General features: G+C 35.7%; 3 protein-coding genes across 3 annotated transcripts; 2 read left to right on the top strand and 1 right to left on the bottom strand.

The window, feature by feature from the left end:
* The first annotated feature begins 4,855 nt into the window (after window positions 1-4,855).
* LOC104086357 (oxygen-evolving enhancer protein 3-2, chloroplastic) lies at window positions 4,856-7,039 on the top strand. The gene is made up of 3 exons (XM_009590606.3): window positions 4,856-5,273; window positions 6,379-6,674; window positions 6,816-7,039. Exons 1-3 carry the CDS (start codon window positions 4,982-4,984, stop codon window positions 6,912-6,914), a joined length of 687 nt encoding a protein of 228 aa, XP_009588901.1. The 5' UTR covers window positions 4,856-4,981; the 3' UTR covers window positions 6,915-7,039.
* Window positions 6,834-8,923, bottom strand: LOC104086358 (protein DESIGUAL 2). The gene is made up of 3 exons (XM_009590607.4): window positions 8,601-8,923; window positions 8,255-8,460; window positions 6,834-7,655 (listed from the first exon to the last, which is right to left on the bottom strand). Exons 1-3 carry the CDS (start codon window positions 8,697-8,699, stop codon window positions 7,439-7,441), a joined length of 522 nt encoding a protein of 173 aa, XP_009588902.1. The 5' UTR covers window positions 8,700-8,923; the 3' UTR covers window positions 6,834-7,438.
* Window positions 8,924-10,454: 1,531 nt separating this feature from the next.
* LOC104086356 (protein HEAT-STRESS-ASSOCIATED 32) lies at window positions 10,455-14,925 on the top strand. The gene is made up of 5 exons (XM_009590605.4): window positions 10,455-10,752; window positions 11,928-12,119; window positions 12,207-12,417; window positions 14,278-14,501; window positions 14,590-14,925. The coding sequence occupies exons 1-5, from the start codon at window positions 10,627-10,629 to the stop codon at window positions 14,698-14,700; spliced, it is 864 nt and encodes a 287-aa protein (XP_009588900.1). The 5' UTR covers window positions 10,455-10,626; the 3' UTR covers window positions 14,701-14,925.
* The last annotated feature ends 606 nt before the right edge of the window (window positions 14,926-15,531 follow it).

The raw sequence follows: 15,531 nt of genomic DNA, 5'->3' as shown, positions 1-15,531 counted from the left end.
CCCGTGGGACCCATGTCTCGGTATCCGATGAAACTTACAAAATCCGACAACCCATTCAATTACGAGTCCAATCATACCAGTTTCACTCAAATCCGACTCCGAATCGACACCGAAATCTCAAACAAAATTGTTTCTATGAGATTTCTAAATTTTTCCCAAATTTCCATCTCAATACACTAATTAAATGGTAAAAACAAATGATATATTCGTGTATATTGACCAAATCCAAGTTAGAATCACTTACCCAAATATTTTTCCTTGAAAATCTATCAAAAATCGCCTCTCCTCAAGCTCCAATTTGTCAAAAATGGCATAGGGGACGAAGTCCCATGTTTTATAATTCTGTCTAGGAAGCCCTCGGTCCTGCTTCGATCCTGGACCTCGATCAAGGCTTCGATCATGGCCCTCGATCCTGGGCATCGATCATGGCTTCGATCCTGGCCCTCGATTCTGGCCTTCGATCATGGCCCTCGATCCTGGGCATCGATCATGGCTTCGATCCTGACCCTCGATTCTGGCCTTCGATCATGGCCCTCGATCCTAAGCCTCGACCCTGTCTTCGATCCTGGCCCTCGACCCTGGCCTTCGACCCTAGGCTCTACTTCTAGGCTTCGATCCTGGGCTCAATTTCTGGGCTTCGATCCTGGGCTCAATTTCTGGGCTTCGATCCTGGGCTCGATTTTCTGTATTTTCAGCAGAAGAAATTGCAGCAGCTTTTGCAGCAGCTGTTTAAGTCCAACTTTTGATCCGTTAACCATCCGAAACTCACCCGAGGCCCTCGGGACCTCAACCAAAAATACCAATACTAAAATATCTTACAAACTTATTTGAAACCTCAAATCACATCAAACAACGCTAAAATCAGAATTCACATCCCAATTCAAGCTTAATGGAACTTAAGAATTTCCAACTTCTACATTCGATGTCGAAACCTATCAAATCAAGTCCGATTGACCTCAAATTTTTCACACAAGTCATTAATGATATAACGGAGCTATAAAAATTTTCGGAACCCGATTCCGACCCCGATATCAAAAAGTCAACTCCCCTGCCAAACTTTCAAATTTAAATTCCTATTTTAGCCATTTCAAGCCTAAATGAGCTACAGACCTCCAAAACAAAAATCTGAACACGCCCATAAACCCAAAATCATCTAACGGAGCTAACGAAACCGACGAAATTCCATTCAGGAGTCGTCTTCATACAGTTCCGACTACGGTCCAAATCCTAAGGCTTAAACCTCCATTTAGGGACTAAGTGTCCCAAAACACTCAAAAAACCAAAATGAAACTTCCCGACAAGTTACAATAGCGGAAATTGATATGGGAGAAGCAGTAAATAGGGGATCGGGGCTATTACTCTCAAAATGACCGGTCAGGTCGTTACAATTATTTTGATTCCGTCGGAGGCATCTACAAAGAATAATCTCGTTATACCAGAGTCGACTCTTTATAATATAGTCTTGAAAGCTTGTTCTTGATTAGGATTTAGCTTTGATTGTGCTTCCTCAAACACTTGTATAACATTTTGATTCTTAATAATACACTAACATTTTTACTTTGTGTTCTAATGCTCTTTTTAAGAAATAAATTTATGTACCCTAAGATCTTTGTTTTTACTTGAATAAGAATTTTACTCATATGATGAATTTTAAAATATAATTGAATTGGATTCCCAATTGATTAAATGATTTAATTATTTGGGTTTAACATAAAAAATAATTTATTCTATGTTGATTTAGATCTTAATATTAGTTCATCTCTTGTTTTGAATATTTAATCTTAATTATAATTTTATCCACCATTTATATTCTTAAATATTTTCTCATACATTTATATTCTTAAATATTATTTTAGTTGTTGTTTAATAATTGGGTATTTTTTAACATTACACAAAAAATTAATTAAAAAATATTATTTTAGTAAGAAAATAGTTCAACTCTTTATGTAGGCATTTAATATTACTTTTATTTTTTCTTGATTGGACATTATGGAGTGGTAACGTATTGCCAATACGCATGATTCTTATGAAATTGATTTTATTAAACCCTCCTACATATTTTTAATAAGAATTTAATAGATAAAATTTTATTAATTTTAAATATTAAAGATTAGCATAGAAGGTATTGTAGTCCAAAAAATAGGTTAGTGCAGTTATGTCCTTTCCCTATGAGTTCTTTCACTTAATATTTTAGGGCTATTTTTGGTATATTAATATTGTATTTATGCTTTTATAATAATATAGACTATCCTTTTCTAAATGAATTTGGACAATATAATACATTCTCAAATTAAATTAGTAATAGGACATTATAATACATTTTCAAATTAAATTAGTAATAGAAAGTAAGAAGTATATCCTAAAAGTAATAGGATTATATGACTAAAGATATTTACTTCTTCAATTTTATATGAATTAGACAGCCCGGAAGTAATTATACTAATATGATTCCTAATGGTAATCATGTAGGATTCCTAACGTGTATTATTATGTCCTAAAACTAATAAGATTTTAAGACTAATATCTAGAACTCCGGTCATGTCCTTTTATTATGAGTTATTATGCTTAATATTATAAGGTTATTTTTGTAAACCAACATTGTATTCATACTTTTATAATAATATAGATTATTGTCTCTATATCTTTTTGTACATCTTAAATATAAAATTATAAATATACTTGTTTAAAATTTATTGTTATCTCTATATCAATGTATATCACATTAAAAATAATTTTATTATTTGTATAGCATCATGTATAACACATCAAATAATGTGTTTTCTTTGTATATCTAAAATATGAAATATAAATATAGTTGTTTAAAATTTATTGTTATCTCTGTATTTATTTTCCCAAATCTCAATTTCAAATCATTCCCAAATCTCAGTTTCAAATACACCTCATGGAAATTATTTTCGTCCATCAAGAAGAAGTGATATACTGCAAGAATCTCAACATGTGTTCAATGCATGTGTTGTTATTGATATTTGCACTTATTGTAATAGTTGATTCTAAATCCGACATTGAAGTTAAGATCTTCTGAAGACGGAGATTCCAAATACCTAACTCGACGAAGTGTTTATTATTCTATTAATGTCGCCATCACTTGATTCTAGATTTTCAATTTGGATTCTCCCTTTTTTGTACTTGATTTTGGGGCTGTTGATTTATGCGGGGGAGGGGGGATGAACGGTGGTGACGTTGCAGCAGCTCCGGCATTGCCATTAGAGTGAAAATTTTCTCTCAAGTATTTTTTGTGAACGTTAGAGTGAAAATTCTTTCGTAGATTGGAGTATGGGAGAGAAAAGAGAAAAAGATTGAAGAAGAAATATGAGAAGAAGTAAGGGAAGAGAGAATAAATAAGGAACTAGGGGTTTTTATTAGGATTTGGTTATATAATGCCAATTGTTTTGGGAATATCTTTTTCAAATTTAATATATGGCTAAAAAAAATACTAATTCTCTTTATACGTTATCATACCATGCTATTTTTTCAAAAAAAAAACAAAAAACGAAAAGGACAGAAAGGAGGATTGGGGCTTAGGGGGAGGGGCTGCCAACAAAGGGTTAATTGGGCCGAGAACTCATCCCACTTGACAGGCCCTATACAACTAACCATGTGTTGTGTCACTGAGCTGTAGTTGGTCTATGGTTTAGTGGTGAGCACCATTCACTTCCAACTAATAGGTCGTGAGTTCGAGTCATCCCAAGAGCAAAGTGAGAAGTTCTTGGAGGGAGGGAACCAAGAGTCTATCGAAAACAGCCCCTCTGCCCCAGGGTAGGGGTAAGGTCTGCGTACACACTACCCTCCCCAGACCTCACTAGTAAAAGGTGAGAAGTCCTTGGAGGGAGGGGGAACCAAGAGTCTATCGGAAACAACCCCTCTGCCCCAGGGTAGGGGTCTGCCCTAGGGTAAGGGTAAGGTCTACGTACATACTATCCTCCCCAGACCTCACTAGTGAGATTATACTGTGTGTTGTTGTTGTTGTCATTATAATTTTGAAAAAAAAATAACGTCCCTCGTTAGAGGAGAGAAAATATTTACCGGAACTATCTAAATGATGGTTTCTACCCTCCGCGGCCTTCGCTGCCCCTTCTATCCATTATATCATTAAAGTCACTAGTCTACCTCGAGTATTATTAAATTCACTGAACTATAGTAATTTTTGAGAAAACAAAGCTCACTTGAAAGTTATATATTCGGCATCGAAAATGACATGTTGTCACTAACATGAACTATTTTGCGTTAGAGCGTAAAATATTTTAGTGTTTCCTTCTTAATTTTTTTATTTATAATTTATGGTTAAGACAAACTGCAATTTTTTAAATATGTTGATGTGGCAATTACGCGTCACTTCTGTAATGATTTTGAAAAATAACTGTGAGTTTACTGATACAAAGGGCATGTTCACAACATGAAATGCTAACGACTTCCCCCGAAAGAGATTTTAGGTGCCATCTAGAGGACTACAAATTTTGATTAGTATCGTTCGACCAATTTTAACATACTGTAAGAGTTATCGAAGTATGATCAGAAGGACATATGTTTAAAATGTGAAAACAAATTGTTGCATAAATATAAAGTGAAATTGCATATAATAGATCCAATACTGTTGGGCTCTTGCCATGATCCCCCCAAGAACTATCGGTTTTTTCATCGGAAGCTCTAGAAGTTTGTTTCATCAATTTCATCAACCTATATTTCTAATGCGTGATGACGTGTATATCCAAAATCTTCTTGGTCCATGTGTCAAGATGCTACAGCTGGAAAAAGAACCTGATCCAACATGTCAAGAAGCAAGGCACTGATTGGCTTATGGCATATCCAAAGACAGATAAGGTGATCTTAGTGTATTCACTCTGCATCACAAACACCAGAAATTGCAATATCCACATCATACGTACCACAACATTAACTTATAATTCCCCCAACACTACTTCTATCACCCTTGCCTGAAACAAATTTCAGAAAGTTCACCAAAATGGCTCATGCTATGGCTTCAATGGGTGGCCTAATTGGTTCTTCTCAAACTGTGTTGGATGGTCAGCTCAGTGGCTCAGCCCGTTTGACCACTGTTAGCACCAGCAGAATTGCCTTGGCTAGACCAGGACTCAGCATTAGAGCCCAACAGGGGTCTGCTGACACTGAAACTAGCCGTAGAGCCGTCATCGGTCTTGTTGCTGCTGGCCTTGCTGGTTCCTTTGCTCAAGCAGCCTTTGCTGCAGCTAAATCAATCAAGATTGGTGGCGCTCCTCCTCCCTCTGGTGGATTACGTAAGTCGTCTCGCTTTTGGTTAAGGTCTTTATTTACATTTTTCCTTTCTTTCCCAGTGGTGAATCAATTAGAGTCATTGGGTTCTGTTTTTTTATTGATGTTCCAATCTTTTTCAATTCAAACACGCATATATGTAGTTAAGGGTTTTGTCGAACCTTTTGTGTCTAGTCTAGATCCGCCACTGATTACTGGAGCGACACAATAATAATATCATAATAGATATACTTACAGACAATTAATAGCAAGATTCACATATCCAGGACAGGATGTAAGAGTGACTCTCCAATGTTGCATTTCAATTCATTTAATTTTGCTTAATTTTTCCGTGATTAGAACCTTCACTGGACCAAGGAATAGATTAAGGTTACTAGATCGTGTCATAAAGAGAAATCTTTTGCCAGTGGGCTATGCAAGATTGTTTAAAGGATATTTTTAATCAATAACAAGTAATATTTTACCTTATACATAACATAATTTTTCGGCGAAGGGTGGTCAGTTGACCACCCTTGGGCCAACATAGGTTCCCCCTGTCCTTATGTGAATTAAAAGAGGGAATTAAGCTTGAGGAAAAAGAACAGGAGGGGCTTCATAGTAAGTAGTCAAAGATTACATTCGACAAGAGTATTCCAATCCTTTTGAAGGGTCTGTAACTTGTCCCTTCTAATTTTTATAATATTTCGTGAGAAGCGATTGTAGAAAAGCTTTCAAACATTAAATTTGAAGCAGTAGATTTCATAAGTGATACAAAAGGACACACCCTTCCCAAATTTGGAAAATGTGGAAACTAATCAATAAGTGATATTTGAAATCTTGTACTCCTACTAGTTTCTTTTGGATTCAAATTTGAATTAGTACTTGTGCCTTGAAAATCAATCTTTGTGCTTTGCATTTTATGAAGGCCAAATGCAATAAACCAGATGGATCTTTAGAAGTAGTTATGCAGTTGAAATATGATTGGTTTCTCATTTTGGTAAAATAAGATATACAACAAATTCCAACAATTCAGAACTATAAAGAATGGTTACTAGAAATAGAAAAGACAATTTAAGTATCATATGGCATTTGGAATTTCTGTACTCATGCTGAGGATTTGGATTTTGGCAGCTGGAACTTTGAATTCAGATGAGGCAAGGGACCTTGATTTGCCATTGAAGGAGAGGTTTTACCTTCAACCATTGACTCCAGCTGAGGCAGCCCAGAGAGTTAAGGATTCAGCCAAGGAGATTGTTAGCGTCAAGAATTTCATCGACAAGAAGGCCTGGCCATATGTCCAGAATGACCTTCGTCTCAGAGCAGAATACCTTCGCTATGACCTTAAGACCGTCATCTCTGCTAAGCCAAAAGAAGAGAAGGGAAAACTCCAGGACCTGACTGGAAAGCTCTTGAAGACAATTAGTGATGTAAGTCAAATCTCTACATTCTTGGTTACATGAATGTCTATGTCATAGTATTTCAAAAGTAGTGAAATTATGTGCATAGAAATCCAAAGGGCTGCTTATGTTTTCGCATACTTTTAACAATCTGTTCTTTTCCTTCCTCAGCTGGACCATGCAGCAAAGACCAAGAACAGCCCTGAAGCGGAGAAGTACTATGCTGATACTGTATCTACCTTAAATGATGTTTTGGCTAACCTTGGTTAAAAAAGCTTTTCTGTACTAGTATGTTATTACTTCCTGTAAGTTATCGAATACTTCTTGAATCCAATTGTGAAGAATGATTTTAGAAGAACTGTTTAAAAATCTGAAACAATAAGTGCTTCACCTGAGAGCCTCACCCTAAGTTTTGCTTGTGAATTTTGACTTTACTATATAAAAATAGATACTATATATCTTAATGTACCCATTTTTATATTTGATCTAACAATCTTAATCCATGTGATTATACTAACAATTAAGAAAAACATAACAAATTCACAAGGAATATGTAGGAACACTTTCAGCAGTCCAAATAAAAATTACATTAGTGTCAAGAAAAAGTTACAAACAACATAGAATTCAAGAAAATGATACATGAAATATTAGGAAGTTTAAAAAGGAATATATGGTATCCGGTTATGAAGAATTTTCGATAAATATTCTGCTTTCATTTCTCTAGTATGGAGCACTGGATTAATCTAATTCTCGTTAGTGAAGGCGGCATATTGGGAGAGAGTAATTTGTTTAACTCATGCATGGCTTCCTTGTTGATGATTAAGCTTCTTATCTTCCTGGATAGTTGCAGTAGCAGAGATGTAGTAGGAAACTGAGAAAAGTCCATGGATAAAGCACAATATCCCTCCTATCGACAAGAAACGCTGGTGTGATATCCCACAAGATTTTCTCGCCTTCCCGTTTGACATTGTTCCAGCTACCAGCAATGCGAATGCAATGCCCATGATTATCCTAGTTTCAAAAATAAATAAATATATATATACATCCATCGATTATAATGAATAAACAAAGATCAAGATATCATGCATGCATGATTTATGAGCAGAGAGAATTTAGAATTTAAGTTAGCAAATGTGGACCATCTACTGCCACCATATTACCATAATAGATCTATCATTGCTACCACGAGAAGCGTGGTGGAATGGTTGAGATCTTTCCACTCTGAATTAGAGTTCTCGGGTTTGAACCTCTAAGGAAAAGAGAATGTCTCGGGGTTCAAAAATAGAAAAAAGTTTAAAAATTAAAAGAAACTATGGCTAGTGGGAATTGAACCAGTAACCTAAAAAAGGTTTTGAACCCCTTTGACCACTAAGCTATGCTTTTGGACAGTATCAAGGGGATTCAAAATATAATATATAGAAGTACAAATCGGATTTTGCCTACGGTGTAATTTTCCGGCGAACTTTCGCTCCCTAAATCTGCCCCTGCATGAGCGTTTTGACCACTCCCCTTAATGGGCCACTCGGGATGTGAATCGGAATTAGTCGGCCTTAAAAGCTTTCGAATATCAGATGGTTAAACAGAAAAAAGGAGGAGGATTTGGAAATTACCATTGGAATACAAATGAAGCAAAAGCAAGTTTCTTGTTAGAAGAGGCCTTATCTAACTCTTCTTGGGACTGGACGCAAATACAACCAGCAAGCAGATTAGAAATAACTTGTGCCAGAACCAAAAGTACAGTTGCAGCCAATCCCAGCTTAAAAGCTTCATAGCTTGGATCTCTACATTCAAAGATCCACACCTTTAATTCTGAAACCTGTTCCAACAAATCAAGGACTTGCCGTTACTAAACAATATCAAGATTATGTACCTCAATTTCCTCATCTAGATGAAAATTTTACTTATAAATCAATGATTCTTTTTGAGTTGTTCATGCATGAATCAAAGAAAATCTACCTTATTTTGCTCTACCTCAGCTTGAATTCCAAGTATACCAGCTGCAACATCCAAAATCACAAGAAGAAGGCAAACAAGAATGCCAATGTTTTTAGCCATCTCTTTAACAATCTAGTTATTGTTTTCAGGTTAGAGAGGCTGATAGTCTTCATAGTAAAACAGGAGACACCCTTATATAAGGAGTTTGTACAAATGTAGAAATTCATGAATACAGAAAAAGATTGAGTCGAACGTGAGAATCTGAATAAAGGAGATGGATGCAAGAAACCTAATAATGCTGTATAATATATGAGTTACGATTAGCTGGGATTATGGAGAAAAAGTCTTCCTTTGTCTTGAAAGACATCTTTATTCTACTTTAGTTTCTTCTTAGCTCTTTAGATTTATTTGGATTCCTTTCATGGGGAACAAGGAAAGCAGGGTATCCCCAGCAATTTAGACAGCTCTAAAATTTTGTTATTCTCTAATTTGTTAAAGCCATATATATTCACTTGCATGTTACTGCAGCTTTCGTCCAATCTTAATCTTGAGATGGTTTGTATCTTTAAGAAATGTCATTAACCTAAATTTCTATTTATATATAGCAAGTAAATGCGTTCGATCAGTATCAAGAAATGTCATTAACCTAAATTTCTATTTATATATAGCAAGTAAATACTTGTGCTGTTCGGATCGGATCATGCATATATAATAAACTCATGAGTATTGATCGCCTCTTTATCAAGAGTGAGCTTGCTAGAATAGAAAGAAAGAGAAGAATTTAGAATTAGAGTATGGGCATGAATTAATTTTTTTTTTATACATATAAATTAAATAAAATGAGTTGAAAAACAAAAACAAAAAAGGACTTAAGCTGATTCCAAGATTTATGATTGATATATAAACTGAAACTGCTACTCCTTTAATTATCAATTTTTTCTGCGTTTGTGTTTACATCTTTCTTTTTATTTCCCCTTATTCATATTACCTAAGACTTGAGTTTTCAAATATTCTAGTTTTGACATTTTCACCATCTCTAAACTAAAATAGTATAGCTCTGCATATATAACTTCTTGGAAGATGAGTAACAATTTTCATAACTTAAAATTATTAGAAAAAAAACTATACATTGGTCAGTATTCACTAGATAGTTTAATTAACTGTAGAAAGAAGCAATAGTTTATTAAGTAAATCATACATTTCAAAATTCTTTGGAACTAAAATACAAACTCAGGTAACTATTCTAAAAGGTGGACCTTGCAAATGGGATCCCTGTGAAAATCATTAAGGCCCAGCTCATTCTTAGAAAATACTATAATAAAGTTGCATTAGGCTACGAAAAGAGCATCCAATGAATTAAGGATTAACAGTCCATCTCAGGATTTGCTATTTATCTACTTAATTAAAAATAGAAAGTTGTAAAGAGGAAGATAGATTTTCACCATTTACATTATTTTTTCAATATATAAACTCCTACATTTGGGTGATTGTACCAAAATAGAAGGTGATGATTTTTCATTTTTTCTCCGGGAATAAATGTAGTTATAAAGTATGACCTTTGACCCGTTGGATGATTTTGGTCTCAATCAAATATTTATAAAAGAAGAAATTAAACTCTTTTATAAAGAAAAAACTCTAACCAGCAAGATTTAAGTCAAAAAACTCTTTTTTCACATTTTCCAGTAAATATAATAATTAAAGTTTATTAAATACCTTATGAAATAAAATAATATTCCTTTTTTACAAACTGGAAAACAAAGGTCACGGAAATATAAAACTGTCCATGTCACAAAATCTAGAAATCATACGTGTCAAAAGGAACAAACTAGAGAACTCTTTTCCGCTATATATATCGCTGTCATAACCGAAAAAGCTAGTGTTGGGTTCTAGAAACCGCTACAACCTTCTTCGAGTTCATAATCGAATAATTAAGCATACAGAAATTGTGAAGGTGTCCTAAATAAATTGATAAATTGTTCTTCTGCGAACTTGCATTTCTCTCCTCTGTGTGTGTGTGTGTACGAGAATTAGGAGGAGCAGGAAAAAGATGGCAGCATACAGATGGAAGAGTTTCAACGACGAGGAAGAAGATCGTCCGGAGAAACCTCGCCGCTATGGCGTTACTGAAATGAGGGGTCCCCATTATTCCCTGTTCTCTCGAGGCGTCCTTGAGGTACCCTTTTATTTTTTCTTCCACACATTAAAATTGTTTGTGTTTGCAGATTATTGTTCGAAATTGAGCTTAGTTTCGTAATTGTGAAATGTTGAGCCTCATGGAACTGACATTGCTGTAGAATTGACTAAGTCGCTTCATTTAAAAGCTTAAGTCATTAGGTCTATGCACGGATTGAACCATACACGTCTAGCTGTTGAAATATGTGAACCGTCCCATCCAAAAGTTTAAGTGTTCGGAGATGTGATGTTTTTTTAGGTTAACAACAAGAAGGAATTAATGTGCTTTCTAGTTTTAAAATTGTACTTTAATATGCGTATCTATGCTTTGGGAATTCAAAATTCTGGTTGCTGTTAGCTGTAATTGATCTGAGGGTAAAATCTGCAATTGATCTGGGGAAGGGGGTACTAGCAGCAAACATAATCGAATTGAGATAACTAGAATGAAGAACACAAAGTAAGAGAGTGAGAGTGAGAGTGAGAGAGAGAGTGAGAGAGAGAGAGAGAGAGAGAGAGAGTGGTTGTGGGGTTTTAATATTTATTGAGGGTCTGTGTTCTGGATCGTTACAGTTCTTTCTTGAAATAAAAGTACAATATTCTATCTACTGTAAGAAAGTTTGAAGGGAGAGAAATAATGGAAAATATTAAGTGAGCTGTATAGTGGTTTCTGAGGAACAAATTGATAGCAGAGTGCTTGGTTTTTCGGTCAGGGAAGGTCTGACTTCCTTATATAGAGAAGGAGAGTCGGATCTCTCAAAGTCCGAGTCCAGTTGGAGTGTTTAAAGATAGAGATGTGGGTTTGTTGGGCGAAATCTTGACCAAGTATCTCAGGGATGGTTGAATAGTCCATAGGACTCAACTTTATCCCTTTAGACTCGGTTGCAATTTGTTCATGGATAGGTTGTTAGCCATACACACAGAGGCCGTGGCGTGGGGCTGAGATATTTGCGTCCTAATTTTCGAGTGTAGCACTGCCCGTACACTCGGGAACTGGTACACTCAAGAACATATGTCCGGTCCTGGAGTATGTTGGTTCAGGGCTGTGGCAAGCACGTGTTGGTTTTGACCACTATACTAGTAATGCTAAAAGAACTCAAAACTGTGTGTTTGACTCTTAGTGTACAAAATTCTATGCTAGTTTATGTTTTGTTGAATTTCTCATTTTTTGGTTTATAGGATGTTTTCGAGTCTATGGGTCAGTTTGTTGACGGGCTGAAGTTCTGTGGTGGATCTCATACTCTGATGCCAAAGACTTACATCAAAGAAGTGACTGACATGGCACATAAACACAATGTTTATGTTAGCTCTGGTGATTGGGCAGACCAAATGCTTCGCCAAGATCCTTCTGCGATTAAAGAATACATTGAGGTATAAGGAAGTGAACATGGCTCCAGTTTTTCATTTCCAACTGATTTTTGAGTTTTGGCGATAACATGTTACTTGTTAATCTCTTAGGAATGTAAGCGATTGGGGTTCGATACAATTGAGCTTGATGTTGCATCCCTTGGTCTACCTGAGGAGACCCTCTTGAGATATGTGCGGTTGATCAAGAGCGGTGGGCTCAGAGCCAAGCCTCAGTTCTCTGTTAAGTTTAACAAGTCTGATATAGCCTTCACGGGTGACAGAGCTTTTGGGGCTTACGTGATTCCTGCACCTCAAACCACTGGTATGCTAGTGTCTTCCGGTTTATATTTATTTTTGCTATTTTCTTTCTTCCTTCTCTTAGCGAGCGGCACTGTCACTACTGTAAGATCTTCCTATAAATTATTTTCTTGAGACTTTTAAAACTGTCCTCTTTACAAAATAATGTCTAGTGTCATAGATAGATAACAGATGCAACAATAAAACAGAGGTTGCATCAGGATATTTGTTCATCGTTTAAACATTAATTTGTGAAGATCATTTGTTCTAAATGTCCAGACAGATATTATTTTGAAATGTTATTTGTAGACTACTAAGGAAAACCGAGTCAAATCTGCTCCGCTTTTTTTTCCGTTGCAGAAAAGAGATCCCTTCCCCTCGCTTTCAAAAATGATGAATATGAAGTGCGGGAGGCTGTGACATTTTTAGTACATTCATACCTCTTTGTGTACAAATGCACCTGAGTCCACATACATAGTACTAGAAGTTGCATATGAACACCTTAAGTCCTTAACGCTAATGAGCCCAGCTAAAGTTGTAAATAGTTAGCTGTATAGCTGCATTTCTGTAACTAGGATTTCTTCATCAATCACTGTATAGCATCTCATGGAATTTTGGACAGTCGTTTTTTAAAATAGGTGTATCGTTTTAAAATAGGTGCAACCTACGATACGCGGTGTTGAGGTGCCGCCTAATTGATTGACCTTGAGAATTAGAATTATGACATGGCAAATCAATTTGACCAGAAAAGTTGATATTATGGAAGCATTTTTGTTCTAATGGGCCATGGCCCTCGGAGATTTCTCGGTTATCAAAAAAAAAAAAAAAAAGATTACTCTGCATGTTGATTCTAGGAAATGTCAAAAATGTCTTCTAAGTTTTAGAGCCTAGCAAACTCTGGTAGTGGCATTTGTCTAATGCGAGTATTAAGTCTTTGTGATTTCCGTCGACCATGTTTCAATTAGAAATTTTTGTCATCTTCATTTCTATTAACCTTGGGATTATGAGATGACAGTGTATGTGCTACTAATATTTAGATGCTTCTGTTGTTTAACAGCAAGGAGTTTGTGATCTGCTGCGTAACCTAGAGTGTATTTTGCTATATCACTTCGAGTAATATCATTAATAAATTTTGAGATGGATTATTCAACAGAATAAAAGTTTACTAGATTAACACGACTTCATAGATTTAACTTGGTAAAATTTGCGATAAAAGATTAGCCCAGTTTCAATCAAATTGAGTTCAATGCAGAAATGATATTATCTAGGCTTGTCAGATGGATAATATGTTGAATTGCAAATTTCGTTAAATCAATATGTATCATTTAAGAGCTAATTTTCATGAATCTTATTCGCTAATAGTATGTGAATAATAATTTGATGGATATCCAGAGCTTTTAGGAGTTTAGATGTACAGACTTTGGATGAAGTGTTGACGACAAAGTTAGAACTCCTAGCCTCTCACATCATCTCTTCTATATAATCAGCTTAGGGCTGTAGTTATTGAGCTATTAATCAATTACTGATGCACTTTTTCTTCTATTTTGTCTATGCGTGGGAATGACACATCTATCTATGTGTTCACAAATGTTCTAAGAGAGACAAAGTGGTTGCTGGAAACCTTCTTTAAATATATTGGATCCCTGATCTTGAATGACCGATTTATGTTTTCATCAAAGGTTGTCTGGCTAGCAGGATGGTGTGTGGCAGTAGTGAAGTTATACAATGCCCAGAACGCAATGGTAGTTAAAGATTGAAAGAAGAGTATATAACACACTCTCCTGCATGAGGCAACTTTTGTAATGTTTGGTGTGCCGTGGAAGTTGAAGACTGAAATGTGTAACAGTTTCTCTTGCATATCTCATGCTGTGTTGTCTCTCTGCAGAGATGGTTGAAGATGTGGATCTTTTGGTCAGAAGGGCAGAGAGATGCTTAGAAGCTGGGGCAGACATGATAATGATCAACGCTGATGATTTATGTAGGCAGGCTGATTCGCTACGGTCAGACATGATTGCAAAGATTGTGGGTCGTCTTGGACTTGAGAAAACTATGTTTGAAGCATCAAATCCTAAAATCTCTGAGTGGTTTATCAAACGTTATGGTCCAAAGGTACTAAGCTTCTCCAAGCAAATCTTCCTCTAAAAACTAGATTACCAAATCTGACGGTTCAAATATTTTAATTTGCTGGTCTTTTCAGGTTAATCTTTTCGTGGATCACTCACAAGTGATGGATCTGGAATGCCTCAGAGGACGCAACCTGGGTCAAAACCACTCATCCCTACTTGGCAGGTCATATTTCCTGCTCTGATCTTGTCGTTTTTGTCGTTTTTCCATAGAGAAAAACGCGCATATTGTGGTACCCATTAATGTAATGCTTTGGTGGTCATCTGTTGAGGTCATGTATAAATGAAAAAAGAATGTATTTCATGTATGTACTGTAATGATTTTGGAGACTTCTCTCTTTGCATGAAGTTCAGCTGCTTGTAAAGATACTCTTTTATGTCTAGTGCCTAATGGACTGAAAGTTGACAAATCTTGAAAGATTGAGGACCCTCGCTTTTTAGATTATACTGTACACTCCACCTGAGTATTTGCCTGTTAATGGATGGTGTTTGTAGTCCTTTTGATGGAGGTCTTAAAGCGTAGCAGTAATAATAGCTATCTGATTTCCTTTAACAGTTTGACACCCTTTATTCATGGTGGGGTGTCCAAGATAGAAATTGGAATTTATGTCTCGTCTTTGTTTGCTTCATGTTACTATCTGATTTCATGAGTTGGAATCTAGGTTCAGCATGTGCATAGTTAATTATTTTAACAACTGGTTGAGCTTATTTTGTATTTTATACAGTTTGTTTCTATGGGGAAAAATCTAATTACCACGTCCTGCCCTTGGATTGTGTAAGTCAGACAGTTCAGAGGTAGATATATCAGAATGCAAGAAAAAAACTCTTTTTTGTTCCTTTCTATTGTTTAAAACAAATTAATCCCTGTTGAATAGCGGAGGGTACAGGATCCATTTATTTTAACCCAAGGCAATGGTGCTTACTGTAGCGCTTTGTTGTCTTGGGAAACGGACTTATCATATCTTAACAAAAAAATACTATCGATTCTTTAACAAAATCAGAGAGAAATTTCAGAA

Source organism: Nicotiana tomentosiformis, chromosome 2 (genome assembly GCF_000390325.3).
Source record: "Nicotiana tomentosiformis chromosome 2, ASM39032v3, whole genome shotgun sequence".
Taxonomy (NCBI): Eukaryota; Viridiplantae; Streptophyta; class Magnoliopsida; order Solanales; family Solanaceae; genus Nicotiana; species Nicotiana tomentosiformis.
This window is presented reverse-complemented; position numbering and strand designations above follow the sequence as displayed.

Bases quoted from the DNA above. Each gene is read 5' to 3' on its own strand.
- LOC104086357 (XM_009590606.3), top strand. From the start codon at position 4,982: ATGGCTCATGCTATGGCTTCAATGGGTGGCCTAATTGGTTCTTCTCAA. The intron at 5,274-6,378 runs GTAAGTCGTCTC...GGATTTTGGCAG, and splicing joins TCCTCCCTCTGGTGGATTAC to CTGGAACTTTGAATTCAGAT. The intron at 6,675-6,815 runs GTAAGTCAAATC...TTCCTTCCTCAG, and splicing joins TCTTGAAGACAATTAGTGAT to CTGGACCATGCAGCAAAGAC.
- LOC104086358 (XM_009590607.4), bottom strand. From the start codon at position 8,699: ATGGCTAAAAACATTGGCATTCTTGTTTGCCTTCTTCTTGTGATTTTG. The intron at 8,461-8,600 runs GTAGATTTTCTT...TTGTTGGAACAG, and splicing joins CTGAGGTAGAGCAAAATAAG to GTTTCAGAATTAAAGGTGTG. The intron at 7,656-8,254 runs GTAATTTCCAAA...TTTTGAAACTAG, and splicing joins GCTTCATTTGTATTCCAATG to GATAATCATGGGCATTGCAT.
- LOC104086356 (XM_009590605.4), top strand. From the start codon at position 10,627: ATGGCAGCATACAGATGGAAGAGTTTCAACGACGAGGAAGAAGATCGT. The intron at 10,753-11,927 runs GTACCCTTTTAT...TTTGGTTTATAG, and splicing joins TCTCTCGAGGCGTCCTTGAG to GATGTTTTCGAGTCTATGGG. The intron at 12,418-14,277 runs GTATGCTAGTGT...GTCTCTCTGCAG, and splicing joins TCCTGCACCTCAAACCACTG to AGATGGTTGAAGATGTGGAT.